The sequence below is a fragment of the Artemia franciscana genome, chromosome 6 (assembly GCF_032884065.1).
Source record: "Artemia franciscana chromosome 6, ASM3288406v1, whole genome shotgun sequence".
Lineage (NCBI taxonomy): Eukaryota > Metazoa > Arthropoda > Branchiopoda > Anostraca > Artemiidae > Artemia > Artemia franciscana.
Window position 1 is genome coordinate 25,038,403 of NC_088868.1, and position 23,798 is coordinate 25,062,200.

At 35.5% G+C, this 23,798-nt stretch overlaps 2 protein-coding genes and 1 long non-coding RNA gene across 3 annotated transcripts in view; 1 reads left to right on the forward strand and 2 right to left on the reverse strand.

The window, feature by feature from the left end:
* The window catches only part of LOC136028227 (1-phosphatidylinositol 4,5-bisphosphate phosphodiesterase gamma-1-like), a 158,427-nt gene that overhangs the window by 56,058 nt on the left and 78,571 nt on the right, over positions 1 to 23,798 (forward strand). The window lies entirely within an intron of this gene.
* Positions 1 to 23,798, reverse strand: part of LOC136028234 (uncharacterized) — a 92,774-nt gene that overhangs the window by 37,043 nt on the left and 31,933 nt on the right. The window lies entirely within an intron of this gene.
* On the reverse strand, positions 1,912 to 11,390 carry LOC136028233 (uncharacterized). The gene is made up of 3 exons (XM_065705959.1): positions 11,269 to 11,390; positions 7,637 to 8,044; positions 1,912 to 2,034 (listed from the first exon to the last, which is right to left on the reverse strand). The coding sequence occupies exons 1-3, from the start codon at positions 11,338 to 11,340 to the stop codon at positions 1,972 to 1,974; spliced, it is 543 nt and encodes a 180-aa protein (XP_065562031.1). The 5' UTR covers positions 11,341 to 11,390; the 3' UTR covers positions 1,912 to 1,971.

The following is a 23,798-nucleotide window of genomic DNA, read 5'->3' on the forward strand; positions in this document are numbered from 1 at the left end:
ACCACACTATCAGCACCTGAAGTCTTTTTTTTTAATTCTTTTAGTACTGTCACTAATTCTTCCCACAAAATAAATCTTCCTTCGCATCCAAGGTATCACAAACTTTTTCATTTTCCTCTGCATCTGTTCCTGCAACTCTATCTCGGTTTAACACATTCTCAAAATGCTCTGCCTATCTCTCTAACTCTTTCCTTATCACTAATTGTGACCCCGTTCCTAACTTTAACTTGGAAGAGCCTGGACTGACTACTCCCTCTCAGTTTATTAGTATGACAGTCATGACTGTCAGTTTATTATATTTTAACTGTCATGCTGTCTAGCAGCATATTCCAGATCCTTGGCAATTATATCCATGGCCTGGTCTTCACATCTCCTTAGTTCATATTTTAAGGATTTCTCCGCTTTCTTTACATTGCTTTTGTTTTCAGATGATCTATGACTCAGATAATTCTTATACAAGCCCTTTCCCCTGTTTATTAAATATAATTTTTTTTCACTAATATTCCTAGCTGCACTCCTAGCTTTCTTTCCTAAGACACCATCAGCAACTTCTCAAATTGTTTTCCTTAAATCACTCCATCTATCTTCCACATTGTCAAATTTTAAACTCTTCAGTTTAGTATTCAACTGTTCCTAAAAAGTATCTCTCAAAATTTTCATTCTTCGAGAATCATCATCTTCGAGAATCATTCTTTGAGACATCGTAACTTCGAGAAGTAGTTACCCTTCCGAACTTGCAGCTTTAAATTAACCTTAGATACTGCAAGATGGTGATCTTTACTTTTAGCATCAATAACAGCTCTCCTATATACCCTAGTATCTTTTATTGATCCTGCCAGTCCTCTGTTTACAATAATACAATCCACAAGATTTGCTGTCTTGCCATCACGTGAATACCATGTTAACTTACGGGCCATTTTATGACCAAACACCAAATTGGTTATAATTAGATTGTTGTACCTATAAAATTGCAGTAGTTGGTAGCAATTACTGTTTTCTTTTCCCTGCACCAAATTTACCTAGGCAAGGGTACCATCTATCCTTATATCTACTGACCTGGGCGTTAAAATGTCCTAATTAAAACACCTTATTTCTACCCAGAATTCCGATTGTTTGCTCCTTTAATTGTAAGTAAAATTCATCTAAGTTACTAGTATCTCCGTCAATCGGTTCTGCAGGGACATATACTACTATAACTGACACCCTGAACTTTTTAGTCATAGAATCTGCGATCAGTATTCTATTATCAATACCTTCCCAGCCTAAACAAGATTTGGGTTTCCCAGCCTGGGTTTTGGGTTTCTGAGACTCCTAGTAAGTCCAATTTGAGTCGTCTGAATTCGCCCGTCAAAATCTTGATACGATATCTTTTTTAATGTTGTAACATTCCAAGTTCCAAGTTCCATATTCTTTAAATCATTGATATTATTTTGGCCTCAGCAAATGCAAAGGTCCTGGATATCAGTTCAGGACGGGGACCAACACATCTTCCCAAGTCTATGCCGAAACGCTTAAGTCGGCTTAGAACCAGACAGTAAGAAATACCCGGGACTTCCGGTATGAATGAAGGCTTTGTGCAATCCTGGGCCCGCAACATGGTTTCCAGCACTTGGCGATGCTCGTCTTTAAACAAGAGTCGAAATCCTACACATATAGTCTCAAGCCTATTACTTCCGACTCATTATATATGCATGCCTACAAATATTATGCTACTATGGGGAGGCAACCCATAGGAGATAAATAGGATAATTTCTTGGAATAGAAATGAAAAAAGCAGAAAAGGATAAAATCAACATGATTGACTCTTCAAAAAAAGTTCATAACTTTGAATTCTTTTGAATGAAATCTTTCAGAAAAACATCACATCTACATATTCTAGTAATTTCCAAGACATGCTTTGCTTAAAAGAAATTCCTTAACAATTTTTAATATTATAAAACGTGGTTACAAAATTTTTACGAAGATCCTTGTTTAAGAAGACTCGTCTGTCGTCGATGCTGGTCTTTGCTCTCTTTCTATTTTCACCAACTTCATCTGAAAGAAAAGTGTTCATGGTTAAATAGTCCTGAACCCGCCAACGCGGAGGGAATAGAAGGGTGTTTCCCTGAGAACAGTTAAAGGCTAGATAAATATGTAAAAGTCTAGACAATTTAGGCCTAAAGCTTGGGCTGGTGAGAAGGAGTTAGGAGTAGAGAAATATGAGACTTTTAGAGAAGAATGAGATAAAGTTCACGAAAAATAACCTTTAGCTCCAATTCACTGTTATTATGTTGTACAATTACAATATAATAATTACAGTGTGATATTTGCAATATGAAAAACCAGGCATTAGAACTGATTTGTTGAATTGAGCAATTTGGATTTTGATAATAATCATAACGTCAAAATAAAACTTTACTTACAATTCTTCAACGCAAAAAAATAATTTTCTTTTGAGATACGAAGCAATAGAAGGAATTAGGTGGAGAAAAAATACCGGCCCAAAATTCTCCAAAAATAATTCCAAAATTCTCGCAACTCCCAGCGTTCTCCTAAATACATATGTCTAATCATCACAGTTCTACGTAAAATTGTTGTCTCTCCATAGTGTCTAAAGGCGTTAACTTGATTTGTGCTCGGGGTCGGATTTTCTTTTCTTGACCTGTTTACTCGACCCGTCGAGTTTTGTTTTGTGTTGTTGTATTTTCATTTGTTTGTCATATGAATTTACTTGATATTTGAGCATTTGTCGAACAATTCTTAATGTTGAGTTACTTCAGAAAAATTCAATGTATGGACACTCGGTGACAGTGCAATAATACAACATCTCTTGTATATTCCTCTTTGTACGATTAAATAAAAAACATGTGATCGGACACAACAAAAAGTATAAAACAAATACTATTCCACGAGACTTTATCGGACAGAGGTAAGAACATTTGCCTGTGAGTAGTATCTCCGCAATGACTACCAATACATACATAGCCTTGAACTCCCAATACACACGTAGCCTATTACTCCCAATAAACACACAGCCTTAAACTCCCAATGCACAAATATCCCAGTACTGTAACAAAACACATATCCCATTAATTTAAGCGGCCAGTACTCCCACCATTCCTACGACTATTTGGAGTTGCTAGTCTCTCCTATCCAGCTAAAAACTTCTTGTAGACCTAACATTTTTCTTGGAACAATATACACATATTTTTTCAACGAAACTACTCAATTGATACAACAAGAGCCCTATACATATGATTTTATCACAATTTCTGGTTGATAAGGAAATTTTTGGAACCATTATTATCTGAGTTTCGTTTGCCAAGTGTGTTATTTAATAATTGAAGTGATTTTGAAGTTACATGATGTATAATAAGCAAAGTTTTGATATGGATTCTAATATACAATTGGTGGAGATCTTTTTGTACTATAATGGTATCAGCCGACCACACTACAGCCGACCAGGTGTCGTTATTATAATGTAGTGGCTCTGAGCTCATCAGTTTTCCGTTACCAGACTTGTGCATGAGTTTGGGTCCCCACATTCCCATCCAGGATCCAATGCCCCTCACCAGGGCCCAGAGTCCCCCTTCTACATTCTCAAGTCCCCCTCTAGGGCCCCAATGACTCACCCACTCTAGAAACTGTTGCCCCCCCTAACATTTTCTGAACTTTGAAAATTTTTAACTTTTTTCTTACACAATTTTTTGATAGAATTTTTTGAGACTTTGAATTTTCTTGGGGCGTAGATATTTTTGGTAATTCGAATTATTTTGGAACATAAGTTTTGGACTTAAAATTTTTTTTGGGACTTCGAATTTTTCGAGGACGTAATATTTTTGGATGCCAAGAATCTCCTGATATGTTTCCGAGAATTCCAAGAAGGCTACATTAGAATTTAGTCCTTAAAAAAATCTCAGTCCAAAAAAATTCTAAGTAAAAAAAAACCATGAATTTCATAAAATCAACAGAAAACTGTTTAGAAGGAAAAATGCTGGATTTCCTGAATTCATAATATGGTTGAAATGTTCTTCATTTCGAGTAATACTAGGCGAAACCAAGATGCTACCTAATAAATCAATCAATTATTTTGAATTTGGAAATTCGTTAATGCTGTTTACTGAATTTAAACATATTATTTTTATTCCTAATTTCTGAAGATAATTTTAATTATATACTTAAAGCTACTGATATCATAGCTCCTGTAAGACTATGAAAAGTATTATAGATTCGTTTGTTGTTGCAGGTTGTTGCATATGCACTAGTTTTATTGATACATGTTAGATAGGCTGGAAAGCAATAATTTTTGTTCGTTTGAAGTTTCAACTTCGCGCTTTACTTCCTGTTTTTTTTTAAATTAATCTTCGCTTGTTTTTGATAATTTAGAAAACAGCACTGCCCTGATCTCTTTTTGCTTATACGGAATAATTACTGTTCGGTTTAAGTTTTAATGTTGCTCCTTAGATTCAGATGAGAACTTATTCTTTTATGTAAATTCTAATCCTTTCAAGTCTAGAGGAGATAAGACATCTCGGTCCTTATTAAGGAGCTGAACGAAGAATCCGTACAACAATTGAAGGAAAAATAAGTTTAAGAATGGAAAGAAAAATCAAAACATAGTGTCGCTAGCATAAACATAGTTTATAAGCTATATAGCTTATAGTATATATAAGCTATATATATATTATAGTTTATAGCTTATAGTTTATAAGGTAGCGAAACATAAGTTTCGCTAGCCCTGGTAAAAAAAAGAAACAAAAAAGGAGAGACATCAGTGTGAAAAAGTAAAAAACAGTGATTTTTCTTAGTGTTCAAGGTGAACGTTTGTAATTGTCCTACTTAAAGTTTTGGACCATGCTGATTCCAAAGCACTTTTTATTTCAATCTGACGCCATTTTCAAGGGGTTTCAGGCTCTTTTTCAAAGTCACCATATTTTTGTTACGCAATAAACTTTTACTTTTAAGATTAACCGAAACAATAGTTATTATTCTTGATTCATTGTGAGATGGCAAATTTTTTTCACCAGTTAGTTTTTTTTAAAAAAAAACGCATTTTTCAATTCTTGGTTACTATGGGCTGTGGTTCACTCTTTACTAGGTTGTAGCTTCTGCTGCAATCATGATGAGTGCATCAAATTTACAAAATCAGTGAAATTATCTTATCTTAAAAAAAATCATATAAGGGACAAAACCGTAATTGAAACAAGCCGGAAATAATTTGATATATTGGTGTTTGTATCTCAATTACGTAGCTGGGCCTAGAGGAGGAACATATGGTTGACGTTCTTGCAAACCTCCAGTTAAAGATTTTGGACCATAATTATTACAGTGGTATCTTTATATGCCTCCAAACTTTTCTACTTAAGAAGTGACGCCAAAAGTGTTTTAAGTGCTATATCATACTTACGAATGGTAGAATTGATAAACATCACGTAGCTATGAGCAGTAGCTTTCGAATGGGCCATTAAACATAACTCTTAAAAGCTCTGGTAGCCCATTAGCCTCAACTTTTCCACTTGAGACATGGTACCAAAAGTCCCTTTTTTAGTGCCATTTGGAACTTGCTGATGATGGAATTTTTATGAAGGTCGTATATATGAGTAATACCTTTTATATGAGCTGTAAAAAAATCTGTCTACGATGTTCTGGTAGCCCCTTAGTGCCACCTCTTGAGAAATAGCACAAAAAGTGCCATGTTAGTGTCATATGGCACTTGCGGATGGTGGAATTTATAAAAAGCACGTAGATATAAGAAATAGCATTTAAATGAACCATTTAGCATCTATCTATGATGTTTCGGTAGCCCTCTAGGCCTGCTGAAATAAAACAAAAAACAAACAAACGAACAAAAAACGGAAGACAGATCAGTGTTACCTATGCAAACAAGTGATTTTCCTTGTTGTTCAAAGAGGGAGACTGTAATTTCCCTGTACAAGGTTTTCGACTATTCTGATTCCAATGGCATACTTTTCATTTTAATCTGTCGCCATTTTCAAGGGGTTTCAGGCTTTTTTTTGAAGTCATCATAAATTTCTTTTCGCAATAAACTTTTACTTTTAAGACGAACTGAAATAATAGCTACCATTCCTGAATCAGTGTCAAATGGCAATTTTTTTCCACTAGGCATTTTTTTTTTTAAGTTAACAGTTAACTTTTGGCTACTATGGGCTGTGGTTCGCTCTTTACTAGGTTGCAGTTACAACTGCAATCATGATAATGTATGAGCTGTGTAAAGTCAATACATTTATTTGAGTGGCAAGAAGAAAAAGGCTGCTAGCTCGCGTATCATCTTATAGACATAAAAAAAGGGAAAAATATTATCTTTTTTTTCAAACTACCTTCTATGTTCAGATCTTAAAATCCACGTTTACTCCAAAGGGTAGTATGTCTTATTTTGGGCTGGTGAATATTTTTTTGGTTTTGATAAATATATTGTCTTCCCAAAGGAGAGTAGCGCATGAGCGGAGTAATGAATATGCGAAAAATTAATTTGCTGGTCCTTTACATCTTGCTGTAGCGATCCATTCTAAGAACGTTTTGTTAAGTCTACCTAAAAGTTGGCCATGTTTCACCCATCGAGGTTTAAAACCTTTTAAGCATATACGTGGAAAATACAATTTAGCTTTATTTTAGAATTTAACTTTGTGAGTATATGACGTTTGTCAAATATCCCCATTAGATTTCTCGTAGTTTAATTTTACCGAAATAAGGTATGCATATTCATTGAAAAAGAGTGGCTGGGTTTTACTCTATTAAAGAAAAAATATTACCCACGGCTATATGCTTTTGGCGCTGATTCTAATTTTATTTATTTTGCGTACAAGTTTCAACGTCTTAATGCCCTATTTATTCGATAGTTGAGCCAAATCTCTTTGTTAATTCGGTAAAGAAATTCCTAATGAATACACAAGAGAATACCAAGAGTTCGGTTGAGAATACCAAAACTTCCACGCTCTCTCTACTTGTTGGCTTGTTTCCAAATGTAGCTAAAACTATTGCGGATTTAGCTGTGAACGGTTGCGAACAACACTTTGAACCAGTGCCCGCTGGAGAAAATATTAGATTTTTTGTGATTTCTTGGTTGATTTAGTGATTTTCTTCAATAATCCAGTGAAGGCAATATAAAAAAAAACTAAAAACAGTGATAAATCACTAGGGGTGGCAACCCTGCTTTTAACGAATGTCTTCCGAAATCCCTTATGCTAAATTTATCGTTTTCGTTCCCTTTGGCTCCCATTGAGGATTGTACTTTCTACTTTTTCTTCTGAGGTTGTTGACCGCAAGGAGATTTCGTCTCCTCGACAGTGTCGGTTTTTGTGAATGATTTTATTCACCTCTACACAACTTTGCTATTACAAATAGTTTTTGTAACAACAGTTTGTAATCGAATCCTTCTTGTGGCATGACCCTGCATGTCTCAAAATATGAGACTTGCATGTCTATGTAAAGACTGTACATATGACTTCAGCCCCCTACTCCAACTTAGAAGACCAAGAATGTTTAAAAAGCGGAAGGTTGCACACTATTAGGGAAAATATCACACATCTCTTGCAAAAATAACAATTTTGAACGTTTTGCCCCTCTAGACTGTTTAATCCCCCTCTTCCTCCTGAATTACTGATATGACCCTTATTTTGTGCGACCATTTTTCGCTTACCTTAGGTTTTATTTTATCTGTTTTCCCTTGTGAAGACTTGAGTGAAGCTGGTGATATTTTGAATTGCATTTTCTGACCTTTTGGTATGAAGACGTCGTCAGTCGCCACAACTGTTACGCCTTGATCTGAGTCGAAATGATCATTCATTTCGAATGGATCTTGATCATTACTTAGTGGTAGTCCTCTCGGGTATGTTATCATTGGGGCCAAGTAGGAATAAGCTTGCTGGTTGTTATAACGACCATATACGATGTTTGCTGCTTGTGTTCTCAGTTCGTCAATTGCACGCGGAGGAATGGCCACATAGTAGTTTGAAAAAATTGCGGGGTCGAATGGCCTGCTCCCAGAGAACCATGGCGGAATCGGTACAGTAAGAACACTGCTTGCTAGCAAGAGTGTCAGTAAAACCTAAAAAATTAGTAAATATAATGTAAAATATAAATAAAAGGTAAAATAAATATATGTAAATATTAGAAAATAAATAAATACGTATAAATATAATATGAAAATATGATATACAGCAAGTTGCATGAAAAGGGAAAATTGAAGATCAAGTACTAATGGGAAAAAGATTCTGTTGCTTGAACATTCATTGAACAAAATATTATTTTCAACTGAAAGTGAGGAAAGACACTAAAATAGAAATTAGTTCGTATATGAAAGGGGCTGCCGCCTCCTTAATACTTCACACTTCATGCTTAGTTTGGCTATTTGACACAACTCTGCTTTTTCAAGTAATAAAAAATTTTAACGTAAAAAGCAAGGTATTGAGGAGGGAGCGACCCTCTGACTTTTCGACTTTTACTTTATTCTTGGACTTTTAGGGAGTGTTTTCCCCCCTTTTCGAAAAGTAGCCAAATTTTCTCAGGCTCTTAGCCTTTGATGAGCAACACTAAAATTAATGAATATTATATGTTTGAAATGAGCACAAAGAGCCGATTCTTTTGATATAGCAATTGATATCCATTTTTCAGAGTTTCGGTTACTTTTGGGTCGCGTCGCTCCTAACTTACCGTTCGTTACTACGAACTGTTTGATAAGAAAATAGGTGATAAATAAAACTAGTTTGATATAAAAGTGGATTATAAAAATAATCGTGTAAAATACTGGGAGATTTACCGTCTAAATCAAACACATTCCGCCAATTTTCAGTATATTTTACCGTACTACATATAGTAGTTCCTCGTGCTGTGTCGATCAGTAACATCTATATAATCATTAGATAGCATTTTGTTTTATTTATTCTCCCTTTAAACACACTATTTACAATCGTATGTGATGCAACCTTGAAACTTTAAACTGCAATCGCTTACATTTTTTTTTTTTTTATTGCGGGTATGCATTTACTTTTACACGCTTTTATCCCATTTATCTGTTTATTTAATCGGATCTTTCGGAAATTTGAATACTCGTTAACAAGTATGGTATCTATCCAAGGGTATATTGAAGATTGTTATGCGGGGGGGAGTTCGAGCAGAGGGGGGTTACAAAAAACTTAAAAGAAGTGTAAAAAAATTATATGCATTTTGTTACGCTTTTACGAGTTCGGACAAAAATTTTGAGGGGAAGGGCTCAAACCCCGCATCCCTCCCTGGATACAGCCATGCATACATCACGTACAACCAATTCTATGGCTATATGTTTTTTTTGAAGAAAGCTTTACTTTTTCCAGCAGTATATGTTTTTTCAAAGCACCAAGTGCGTCATTATGGCATCTAACTATCGGAGCTTTGTACTTTTTGTGCGCTTGAACATTTGTTCCGTGAGGAAAAAATAGCGACAGTAGTAAAAGCATTAAAAAATAACTTGCCACCTGGTGTACATGATTTGTATAAGTTGGCATCCCCTTGAATGAAGGGTAATGAAATTCAATATTAATTTATGGTAATCCTACGTAGATCTCCGTGGGAAGGAAACATTATAATAACAAAATAGTAGGCTTCCAAATATAATCTTCACGATAATGAATGTTTACCCCCCCCCCCCTAATGGTGTCATATTACAGAACTTCTCAAGAAGACAGTATAATAGAAAATTTTTTACTTCAAAATATGAAAGATTTCTATTAAGCATTTTTTTCAGGATTCTTCCCATTTTATCCACGTTTTCTCTAGATTTGTTTATAGTCTAGGGGTATACCGGGCCTCACTAGGGTGAGGGGGAGGCGATTTTCCTATAGAAAATATTATATTTGTAAAGAATGTTGAATGGGGACTTAAATGGTACTACTACTCCATTATTATACCGGTTCCTTCTCAGGGGAAATCTTCGTTCAGGATTACCTTATTTATTTTTTATAGTAGTTTTAGCCAAATATTTGTTCCCATTATGTTTTATCTAGACTACATTGGGGAATGAACTGAATTTACATCAATCAGGCAGTATAATTTTGTTTTCACGCCAATGTGATGCCTAGCTGCCTGCACGTTACAGGCAGGGTTGTCGCCCAGTGAAAAAAAATCACTAGGTTTTAGTGGTTCTTTAGTGATTTTCTTTAAAAGTCTAGCGATTTATGTGCTGATTTAGTGATTTTTTTGTTTAGGCAATGTAAAAAATCACTAGAAATAGTGAAAAAGTCACTGACAATGGCAACCCTGGTTTCAGGTCAAACTAAGCAACTTTTCCTTAAATTGTTCGGCAAATAGGCACGTTAATAGCAAAAGAGTAGTAGCACTCTATTCCCATTCAATATTGCTTCCAAATACAATGACCGTTGCCCTGAGAATTGTCCCTCCCCTTAATTGGGTCAGATATAGCTCTGGACTTTTTAGACTTGCTGATTTTTTTTAAGTTGGGATTATTTCGCATTATAGTCCGACTGTTGATGAGAGATAAGTACAAAAAATAATGTAAACCAACATTATAAGCAAAGGTTTGTATATAGCCTAGAGTTATATCTGTCACCTTTTTCTACGCAATTGCCATGTCAGCGACCATTATATTTGGAATGCAGAATCGAATAGTAATACTCTCTTGTTATCAGAATCATATAATCCAAAATACATCTTTCTAGAAATTTACTTTTCATTCGCTTTTATTCATGTTCATTAATATACACAAACTTAATGTATTCGAAACAGTACATTTGCCAAACAAGCAGCTACCTACTTTCTTGGAATGTACTCAGAAAACTACTCATTTAGTATACAAATTGGAAAGAAATTTTCAAAAAGAGGAAAGAAGGAGAAAATCCTGCAGAGCAAGAAAAGAAATTATCTTGTGCTACTAAGCTCAGTTTGGCGTTTAGTTCAGAAGGAGCCGTGAATACGAGTGTTAAGGTCCATTCACAATGATATTCCACTACTACCAAGATTTAGCCTGCGCTAATTCGAGCCAATCAGAATTTTTCTAAGAATTTTTTAATTGTCATCAGGCAATCAGAAAAGCCTTGGAAAACTCTGATTGACTCAATCTAGTTGTAGCTAAATCCTAGTGTTAGTAACTTCTCATTGTGAATGGGCCTTTACCAATTGCTGAGTCTTGATCACGATAGTATCAAACAATAAACTGTTAGCTCTCTGTTTGAAGACTACGAACATTTGCTGTGTCCCATGGTGACCCGTCCTCCTATTTTTTTAAGGAGAAAATTGTTGGACTTTAAATATTCGCAAATCTCATTTACTTTTACAAACCTTTTTAAATGCAATGTTAATGCTATCCATCGTCTTCAAATTTCCTTTATATACTGAAAGCCATTCTATCATGTAGGCTAATTTATATGCCGTCAATGATCTAGTTTACTATCGGAATTCTAACGATTTATATCTAATTCGGTTAAGTTTACAAAACCAAAGGTCCACAACAACTTTCTTATCTGCGAAGGGTATTAACCCTCGAAAGGCGGGTTGGCTTAAAATTCACTGTAGTGTGGATTTTCTTTTTTTTCTTTTTTTATGTCTCTTAGTTTGTGTTATTTATGGGAAAACCGGTATTTTTACTGTTTTTTTTTATTGTAGTTACTTTAATACGTAACTGTTTTGAAGTCTTCCAATTATTTCTTTGGCTATTATTTAATTTCGCAACGTTATGCTCATAAGAACTGCTGAGAATTTTAAGTGGTTCTATCCTTTCAAAAAAAAAAAAAAAAAAAAAAAAAAAAATCTCAAATCGAAATAGAGTGAAAACAAAACGAACAAAATTATATCGCGTTTGAGGGGTGCTACTTCCTTCTAAATCTCCCGCACTTTGTGTTAAAGCCTTTCACCGTTTTGAAAATACTTCTTTTTCCAAATCAACACGGTCCCTTGTGTTTGATCGTTCGTTCTAGCAAAATTGGAACAAAAATTAAAACTTTAACGCAAAGAGCCTTAGAGGGGGCTCAGGAGATGGCAGAATCCCTCTTAAATGGAGCAATTTTGGTCGGGTTAACTTTTAAGGTTGCTCTTTACTTTCATTTGAGAACATTTCTATTTGTTTTTCATAGTCTATCGAGGGTTACCCTAAATGTGATGGGGGCTACTACCCCTCAAAGTCGAATCTTAAAATCCTAATTTAACTTTTATACAGCAATGATTTGAGAAAAAGAGCTCATTTAGTGCATTTGATTTTTGAATAAAATATAATTTTCCAAAATAAAGTAACTTATAAACATTAGAATATTAGCCTATTTCCCCTCCCCCTCATGCAGGAAATTCCCTTCGTGGAAATGCGCTAACCCCATACCTTCATTTACATAAAAAATAATTTTCTCCATGTCCACAGAAATACCTACATAAAAATAAAGATTCCCAAGACATTTTATGGATTAGCTTATCTCGAACAAGAAAACCATAATTTTGGTAATAATCGCTTGATCTTTTCTTTGCCTGGTTTGTCAACAAATAAAAATTGACTTATTGATCATAAGTCATCCACTATTTTAAATATTAATCATTTTTGGACGTTATTTCTGCTTGTATTATGTTTTAATATCGGGAGACAAGGCTGCGCTCGGTGAATTTTGAACATGAAGACGGGGTCTTGCGTACCACGACTTGCAGAAAATCTTCAGCGGAAATGCGTATCCCATACCCTGATTTATACAAAAAAACCTTTTTGAGTAATTTGTCTAGATCTAGTTTATTTTAAAAGAGGGGAGGGTGTTTTTCAAACTATATGGGTCAATTCTCCCCCTCTGTAGATCTTAATATAATTCTTGGGTGTTCGCAATAAATACCTTGAGGGTTTACAAACGACAAAATAGAACTAAACCCAAAGTAAAAGTTTTCACGTCTGTAGTAATACAGAGGTGATACAGAGGTTAATTACTATCCTCCACAAACACACCCCTTTTTATGTTTTTCTGGAGGTCCAGGGAGACTGAGATAATTTTGACATTAAAATGAGCTCTCAGTTGCAAGTGGAACCCCCTCTTCTCTTACGCAATGGCCTACATCCTCTTTCTTATAATACCTTTTGTGCAATGATATATCAGTGAGCATAGTTTATGAAAAATAAAGTGAATCAACTTAGTCAAACAGTTCGTGGTAACAGAAGTGACCGCCCTATGGATTTCACCTGGCAGATAAGGGGTGTACGATTGGAGCTACTTGCCCTTCAAGACGTTATTACGCGCACCTGGGTAATACTATAGCGCCCCTGTAACGGATAGAACACCTATGTAATAAGGAATGCTTTCTAAGAGATGTATGTGCATGTTACGTCACGGCTATGTTGACTATGTTGACTATGAGAGCAGGTGTCTGTTACATAATAAGGAGAGTTTACTTTGGTTGTTATGTAATAGTGGTGTTACTCATTATTACTTGTTAGTATTCGTTGGTCAGGCACAGGAGTCCCGGTTCTTACTCAAGGTGGCACACACGTGGGTGTTACGTAATAACGGTGCAGATGGGGGATGTGACGCGATCTTGTATGACTTGATATATTTATTGTGAATGATTTAATGGCAGTGCATACGTGGGTGTTACGTAATGACGATGTACATGTGGGATGTTGCATAATACTTTAAGATATTTCTTTTCTTTCAATGTGTTTTTTTTTTCTCAGGGAACATTTATTAACTAAAGATTTTTTTCCGCGTTAGGACTCGAAAGAAATTCCCCCTCAACGGAATGGAGTGCTAGCAAGCTGAACCAAGAAAGTCTTTCTAATATTTTGATTCGGCTAATACATTCACGCAGCTGTACGCAAGAAAAATCTCCTGTTCTCACATACTAGAATACTTAAATGAATTGCGTATTTCCATATGGTTGCAATAGCTGACACGCAGAGGGAAAAATCGATTACTTAAAGTCACTTACATTTGGTATGCATCTGAATTTTAAGTAATGCTTTAGAAAGTGTTTCAGATCAATATCAATATCAGATAATATTGGTGACTTGTTCTTAGCGCAGTTTTTAGTAATATTCTTTTACTCTGTGGGAACTTGAATGTGCTATCAGAAATGAAGTAAAAGCGAGAGTATCATTATGGCTAGAATATGGTACACCTTCATATACGATCAAAAGTATTTGTTCTTCTCTTCACTATTCAGAATTTAACACTTATGTTAGAGGCAAATCTTGAACGAGCATACCAATGTACAAAGGCTACACAATGATTAAATTGTGTTAGTGAAATAAATTTAAGTTTCACCCGTGAATAAGAAATCCAAAAGATACAAACTTTTATTGTACATACCAATTTAATTAATAAAAATGAAAAAAAAAACAGAACGTAAAAAAGCTTATAAAGGATAAAATATGAGCAAAAAGAACCATGAATTAAAGAAAGGTGGGAACCTTAGCAAGCAATTTCAGGGATGGGGGTTTGATATTAGAGGTAAAATTAAGCCGTATTAAGAGATATTTTTGAGAGCTTTTAATGAAAATGCCACATTACTTTGAGCTAAGACTATGCATATTCACGTCACCATGCAAATATGTGGCTATTCCAACCAAGCAAGGAATTCCAGAGGAGGTGGGTTGTTATTAGAGGTAACTTTAATCCATATTCAGAGTATTTCTTAGACGTATTAATGAAAATGCCGTGTTTGTTTAGCCAAGACTATGCATATTCACGCAACTGTGACAATATGTGGATGACACACCCCCTAGCAACCAATTTTAGAAGGGGGGGCTTGTTATTAGAAGTAAATTTAAGCCCTAGTAAGAGCTATTTCTGAAAGTTTTTAATGGAAATGCCACATTTCTTTCAGGCAGGACTGTGTATATTCACACCACTGTGACAATATGTGGCTAGCCCACCCTAGCAAGCAATCCCAGAGGAGAGTGGTTGCTATTAGAGATAAATTTAAGCCTTAATAAGAGGTGTTTCTTAGAGGTCTTAATGAAAATGCCTCGTTTCTTTGAACGGATGTTAGATTTCAGTCCCCTCCCCTGAAAAATCCTTTTAACATCTCCCTCCTTAACTTTAAGCTGTAAAATATGTAGTCTAAGCATTTCACGCCACTATGGAAATATGTCTCTGGCCCTCTGGCACCTTCATCATTCCTAAGACATTTTTCAGATATTTTCATGTTAAAATTCATGCAATAAATCCATTGGCTCGTGTTTTTGCAAGCCAACCCTGCATGATACACCATGTCAATTGATACCACCACGGCAAACTATTACTGGCCCTCTGGCACCCTAAAGCACCCCTCATCGTTCCTTAGACATTTTCAGTTATTTTCTTGTTAAAAATCATGCATCAAATTTATTGGTTCATATTTTTGAAAGCCGACCCTCCATCGTATACCATGTCAATACACCACCTTACCACACTAGTAATGCCCCTCTTGCATCCTCTGGCACCCATCATCATTCCAAACACTTTTTTTGGGAACTCTCCCACAAAAATATCCGTTCACACTAAAATCTGATGCCTCCTGGCAATTGAGGCCAGCGTGACAAATCTACCAACCCGATGACACCCTCTGGTGCACATTATCACGCTTAAGGGTTTCTAACCTTTTCCCACAAAAATATCTTTATACAAACTAAAAATGACCAATGTTTTTATTTGAACAGCGAGAACTTGCCATTTCGATGTTAGATTGTGATGTTTCATGGTAAATCTCAGCCTCTGACACTCAATACCTGGCACACGACACCATCTGGAAACTATTATCACACATAAGACAATTTTAGGGCATATCTTCAAAAATGTTCGTTTACATTAGAATGGATCGTTTAAACTTACAATTTTACCATTATCTTACCATTAAATTACCCTTAACGTTTCTTCTGATGACTCCTGCCAATTTTGGCCAGCGTGGCACAATCTACCAGCCCGATGACACCTTCCGGCGTAAATTATCACACTTAAGGGTTTTAAACTTTTTTCTCGCAAAATAACTATATAAACGAAAAATGACCACTGTTTTTACTTGAACAATGAGAACTTGTCATTTCACAATTAGATTGTGATATTCCTTTGCATTTCACACACCCTTCTCCTCATTTCTAGTGATTTCGGTAAAATATTCCCCTTTATTGCTAAAAAGAAACATTTTCTTGAATAAGCCTTTTCCTTATACCCACAATATGTAGAAACCCGTGCCAAATCGTAGTCATCTAGACCAGGCCGTAGAAATCCAGGCAAACTCGTAGAAATTATGACCAAACTCTAGAAATCAATACCAACCTCTAAAATCAAGACAAGTACATAGAAATCAAGAGGTCAACATGTAGAAATTCAGAGGAATTCACAGAAATCATAACCAATGCCTAGAAATCAAGACGAATTCATAAAAACCAGGACTAACCCTAAAAAATGAGACTAGACCATAGACATCAAGATCAATACGATGAAATCAAGAGATAAATACCTAAAAATCCTGAACAATCCTTAGAAATCATGACCAGTGCATAGAAATCCACATCAAATCATAAAAATCAAGATTAAATTATAGAAGTCAAGGTCAACCTCTAAAAATTATGACCAATCCGAAGAAGTCAAGAAATCAATATGTGGAAATATAGACCAAACCATAGAAATCCAGACCAAACCATAGAAGTCAAGAGACCAATGCATAGAAATTCAGACCAAACCACAAAAATCAAAACCAACCCCCAAAAACCGAAAAGAATCCGTTGAACAATCTGTAGAAATCCAGAACAATCCTTAGAAATCAAGACCAATAAATAGAAATCCAGGCGAACTCATAAAATTCAAAACCAATACGAAGAAATCAAGACCTGTCCATTGAAATCATAACCAGTACATAGAAAATAGAGACGAATTCATAGGAATCGTAAGCAATGAATGAAAATATAAACGAACTTATAAAAATCAAGACCAAACCGAAGAAATAGAGGCCAACCTCTAAAAATCAAGACCAGTCAATCCTAGAAATCAAGACTAAACCATAGACATCAAGACCAATCTGAAGAAATCAAGAGATCAATATGTAGAAATCCAGAACAATCCTTAGAAATCAAGACCAACACATAGATATCTAGGTGAACTTATAAAAAATCAGAACCAATCCGAAGAAATCAAGATCAGTTCATTGAAATCTGAAAAGTCCAGAAATGAATTGCATGTTCCCAGACGTCTGCAATACATAAAACACAGATAGCGAGGTTCCATGCAGAAACCCGGACCAAACAATAGACATCAAGGACAAGCCGTAGAAATCCAGGAAAACTTATAGAAATCATGACTAAACTGTAGAAATCAAAAGCAACCTCTAAACCTAAGACCAGTACATAGAAATCAAGAGGTCAATATGCACAGAAATCCAAATGAATCCATAAAAAGCAAGGCCAATCCTACAGATCCAGATCAAACCATAGAAATCAAGATCAATACTATGAAATCAAGAAATCAATATCTAGAAATCCAGAAAAATCCTTAGAAATCATGACCAGTGTATAGAAATCCGCACCAAACCATAAAAAAGGACTGAACTGTAGAAATTAAGGTCAACCTCTAAAAATTGTGACCAACCCGAAGAAATCAACATGTGGAAATCCAAACCAAACCATAGGAATTCAGACCAAACCTTTGAAATCAAGAGACCAATGCATAAAAATCCAGGCTAAACCGTAGAAATCAAGATCAACCCCCCAGAAACCAGGAGATCGATATTTAGAAATCCAGAACAGTCCTTCGAAATCAAGACCAATACATAGAAATCCAGAAGAATTCATAGAAACCAGGGCCAACCCAACAAATCTGGACCAAACCAAAAAAAAAAGATCAACATGATGAAATAACGAGATCAATATGTGGAAATCCAGAACAATCCTTAGAAATCCTGACCACTGCATAGAAATCCTCACCGAACCATAAAAATCAAAACTTAACTGCAGAAGTCTAGGTCAACCTTTAAAACTTAAAACCAACCCGAGCTAGTGAAGAAATCAATATTTGGAAATCCAGACCAAACCATAGAAATCAAGACCAACGCCCAGAAACCAAGAGGTCAATATTTAGAAATCGAGAACAATCCTTAGAAATCGAGACCATCACATAGAAATCCAGGTGCACTCAAAAAAATCAAGACCAATCTGAAAAAAATCCAGATTAGCCCATTTAAATCATAACCAATACACAGAAATCCAGACGAATTCATAGACGTCATAACCAACACATAGAAATCCACATGAATTCATAGCAATCATAAGCAATTTATACAAATCCAAATGAATCTATAATAATCAAAACCAAACCGAAGAAATCGAGGCCAACCTCTAAAAATCAAGACCAGTCAACTCCAGAAATCAAGACATCAAGACCAACCCAAAGAAATTAAGAGATCAATATGTAGAAATCCAGAACAATCCTGAGAAATCGTGAGTAGTACTTAGAAATCCTTTTCTAAACCATAAAAGTCAAGACTAAAGTGTAAAAATCAAGATCAACCTCCTCAATTGTGACCAATCCAACGAAATCAAGATACCATTATGTTGAAATCCATACCAAACTATAGAAATCCAGACTAAACGATAGAAATCAAGAGACCAATGCATAGGAATGTAGACTATACTGTAGAAATCAAGACCAACCCCTAGAAATTAAGAGATCAGTATATAGAAATTCAGAACCATCCCCTAGAAATCATAACCAATATATAGAAATTCGGACGAATTCTTGAAAATCATAAGCAATGCATTGAAATCCACAACAAGTGCATAAAAATCAGGTGGTCAACCCTAGAAATCCAGATCAAACGATAGACATCAAGACCAAGCTGTAGAAATCAAGAGATCAATATGTTAAAATCCAGAACAATGCTTAGAAATCATGACCAGTGCATAGAAACCCAGACCAAACCGTAAAAACCAAGAATAAACCATAGAAGTCATGAGAGCAATGCATAGAAATCCAGACCAAATGATAGAAATCAAGATCAACCTCTAGAAATCAAGAGATCAATATGTAGAAACCCAGAACAATTCCTTAGAAATCATAACCAATTCATAGCAATCTAAACCAATTACAGGCAATGCATAGAAATCCACATGAAGTCATAAAAATCAGGGGTCAGCCCTAAAAATCCAAACCAAACCATAGTCATCAAGACCAAGCCGTTAAAATCAACAGATCGACATGATGAAATCCAGAGCAATCCTTGGAAATCATGACCGGTGCATATAAATCCAGACCAGGCCGTAAAAACCAAGACCAAGCTCTAGAAATCAAAGCTAATCTCTAAAAATTAATACCAATCCAAAGAAATCAAGGATAAGGTCTAAAAATCAAGACCGAAACGTACAAGTTATGCTCAGATCTCAGAAATCTTAACGAATTCAAAAAAATCAAGACCGAACTCAATCTCTAAAAATAAAGAATAATCCAAAGAAATACAGAAATCAATGTACAGAAATCTAGAGCTAGCCCATATAAATTATGACCAACTCGTAGAAATCCAGATCGACTCATACCTGCAACAAACTTGTCCCCCCCCCTCCCCAGGTACCTACAGCCGACCTATTTTAACAGCTGGGGAAAAAAACATTGTGGTTCTTATGTATATTTCATGCAAACTCGCACCAATTTTAAGGATTCAGCCTTTTTTTATGTGCTAGTAGGTTAGGTTAGGAGACTGTATTTAGCCTGGTGGAACCTACACCTAACCTACAGATGGTAAGTTAGGTTAAGTTAGATGACGACCGCTGATTTTTATGAAATCGTTTGGATTTATATGCATTGCTTATGATTTTCGACAATTCCTCTGGATTTCCATGTATTGATTATGATTTCTAGAGGATTTTTTGGATTTTTATATATTGATCTCTTGATTTCTGGCGGTTGGTCTTGATTTCTATGGTTTTGACATGATTTTTAGGCTGACTGTTCTTGATTTTTATGGATTTGTTTGGATTTCTAAGCATTGCCTATGATCTCTATGAATTCGTCTGGATTTCTGTGTATTGGTTATGATTTCAATGGGCTGATCTGGATTTTTTCGGATTGGTCTTGATTTTTATGAGTTCACCTGGATATCTATGTGTTGGTCTTGATTTCTAAGGATTGCCCTTGGTTTCTAGATATTGACCTCTTGGTTTCTGGGCGTTGGTCTTGATTTCTAGGATTTGGTCTGGATTTCTGTGCATTGGTCTCTTGATTTCTATGGTTTGGTCTGGATTTCCAAAGATTGATTTCTTCACTAGTTCGGGTTGGTCTTAAGTTTTAGAGATTGACCTTGACCTCTGCAGTTAAGTTGTGATTTTTATAGTTTGGTGAGGATTTCTATGCACTGGTCATGATTTCTAAGGATTGTTCTGGATTTCCATATATTGATCTCTTTATTTCATCATGTTGATCTTTATTTTTATTTTTTTGGTTCGGTCTGGATTTGTAGGGTTGGTCCTGTTTTTATGAATTCTTCTGGACTTATATCTATTGGTCTTGATTTCTAAGGACTGTTCTGGATTTCTAAATATCGATCTCCTGGTTTCTGGGGGGTTGGTCTTGATTTCTATGGTATGGGTTTTTATGCATTGGTCTCTTGATTTCAATGGTTTTGGTCTGAATTCCTATGGTTTAGTTTGGGTTTCCACATGTTGATTTCTAGATTACTTCAGGTTGGTCATAATTTTTATAGTTTGACCTAAATTTGTACAGTTGTGTCCTTTTTTATGGTTTGGTGTGGATGTTTATGCACTGGTCATTATTTCTAAGGATTTTTCTGGATTTCTTGATATTAATCTCTTGGTTTCATAGTATTGATATTAATTTCTATGGTTTGCTCTGGATTTGTAGGATTGGCCTTGCTTTATATGGATTCGTTTGGATTTCTGTGCATGGGTTATGATTTCTATGAATTCCCCAGGATTTCTACATATTGACCTCTTGATTTCTGTGTACTGGTCTTAAATTTAGAGGTTGCTTTTGATTTCTACAGTTTAGTCATGATTTCTTCAAGTTTTTTTGGATTTCTACAGTTTGTTCTTAATGTCTATGGTTTGGTCCAGGTTTCTGCATGGAACATCGCTATCTGTGTCTTAGTTATTGCAGGCGTATGGGAACATGAAAATCATTTAACCATTCTAGTATCACGAACAGGGGATTTTTCTTGCGTGCAATAGGTTATCATGTTGTACATATTCGCCGAATCAAAATATTAGAAAGACTTCCTATTCCAGCCTTCTAGCGCTCCATTCTGTTGAGGGGGAATCTATTTCGAGTCCTAATGTGGACAAACGTCTATAGTTAATAAATGTTGCCTGAGACAAAAAAGAAAAAAAAAATACATTGAAAGAAAATGAAGTCTCTTAAAGTGTTATGTAACATTCCTCGTGTACATCGTCATTACGTAATACCCACGTGTGCGCTGCCATCGTTCTCAATAAATCTACCGAGTCACGTAAGTTACCTCACCCCCAATAACTCTATTAAGTTACGCCAGATTGCGTCATATATGCATCGTTATTACGTAACACCTACTTGTGTGCCCTCCTCAGTTACAAACGGGACTTCCCCGCCTGACTAAAGGCTCCAGCAAGTCCTATAATGTAACATTCCAAAATCGATTACCTAACAACCAAGGTAAACGTTCTCTATTATGTAACAGACACCTGTATCTCTTAGTCAACATTTCCTATGACGTAAAATGCACCTGCATCTCTTAAAAACCATTCCCTATTTGTGCACTAAGCCGTTACAGGGACGTTATACTATTGTCAAGCTGAGCGTAATAATGTATTGAAAGGCTAGTAGCTCCAATTACACACACCCTATCTGCCTGGTGAAATCCATAGGACGGTCAGTACTGGTTCCGAACTGTAAGTAAGGAGCGACACGGCTCAATAGTAACCGAAACTCTAAAATCGGAATTTAGACACCAATACATACATCAAATGAGTTGGCGCATTACGCTCATTTCAAATATATAAGTTTCATTATGTGTCGTCATACTCATTAACGACTGAGTGTCTGAAAATTTGCCTGACTTATGAAAAAAGTGGGAATCACCCCTTAAGAGTCATAGGATCTTCATGAAAATCACACTATCAGATTCACTTCATCAGGACCCTACCGTAGAGGTTTCAAGCTCCTGTCTGCAAAAATGTGGAATTTTATAAAAAAAAAATTGCCAGAAGAAAGATCACGGATGTGATTTTATTTAATTTATTTTCCTCAGGGGCGATTGTATCGACTCAGTGGTCCTAGAATATTGCTTGAGGGCTCATTCAAACGGAAATTAAAAGTTCTAGTACCCTTTTTAGGTGACCAAAAAGATTGGAGAGCAATTGGACCCCTCCCCCGCTCCTTCTCCCCTCAAAAGCATCCGATCAAAAAAAAAAAAATTGAAAAAACAACAACAAACAAACACGCTTCCATGATCTTTCTTCTCGCAAAAAAACCGATTAGATAGGAGCCTCAGTAACATAATGGTTCTTTGATCTGCTGTATTTGATGTTATACTTTTCATCAATGTCCGCCTTGCCCTTTGGGGGTACCCTCTTTTCCTGAAAACAAGGCGAATTTTCTCAAGCTCGTAGCTTTGAATGGTTAACAGTAAAGTTAATGACTCTTATATATTTAGAATTAGCATAAAAAATTCCAAAATTTGATTTATCTATTATTATAATTTTTTTTACAGATTTGGTAACTATTAGACCGAGTTGCTTCTTACTTACACTTCATTACCCCGAACTGTTTGATATGCTGGATTGTTACGTTTTTATTGTTCAATTTTTAAGTGTTGGTTTAGTTAGCTTTATAATAAACACAGCTTTATAATAAATAAGTTCAGCTTTATAATAAATTAGTGATTCGTCTTCTTGGCAGTTTCCTGTAAATGGAGATATCTTGTTTTTGTCAAGTGCGTCCTGTGACTAAATTAAGGAATAAAGAACGGAAAAGTATAATTTGCCCTTTCATTTTCCTTCACTAGCGCTGACTTACTAAAGAGCGAGGTCATAGAAAGTTGAGAGGAACTAAAATAAACGCAAATCCAAAGCTCTAATGCTCCAATTCAATATTCTCTTCTTCGATATTCTCAAATCTCGCTCCGAGCTTTCCAAACTGTTGAGAGCTTTCAGTGAACTTATTAAAATTATTTGATATAGGTCTTATTCTTCCGGTGGATCTCTGACGAATGAGAGATTGTTCAGAACCATGAAACATGTAAAACATATTTACGGACGACCTATGGTGACGAAAGGCTTTCCAATTTACTTACCATAGCCTGCAATTTAAAAGAGGTGAATGAGGACGAGGCTCGACCATTTCGCTGCATTAGAAAAGAGACGTTACCCACTTGCTTAATTTCTTTATCTACTTTTTCTTTTATTTATCTTTTTTGTTTTATTTTGTAGAACTAGAGTTTTGCGTTAATTAAAAAAAGTAGCTTAGTTTTATATGTGATTGGATAACTAGACTATCACTAAACAAAGGTATAGCTGACCCCCCCCCACCCTGATGAGACTTTTTTATGAAACGAAGAGCCTCTGGGATAGAAAAAATCGCCCCCCCCCTTTCCCCTCCGTTTTGGTGAAATTTCAGGTTATTGCTGTAGCATGTATAAAGCAAACTGTTAGTTTTAAGTTAGATTTTTTTTTTCAAATTAGAACCTCCTCCTCAGTTTTCAGTCCCATTACTTTTTTCCGTGAATGTTTTCACTTAAGTATTCCTACCAGAAATTGCTGTAAATAATACTTATTTTAGCTGCTTGAAACGAATTGCTTATTTAGGACTACATAAGAGATCAAAGAAGGCCCAATTAAAAATCTAGTTATATATTTGGAAATCGTAGTATTAATTTAAAACAACAAGTCTATA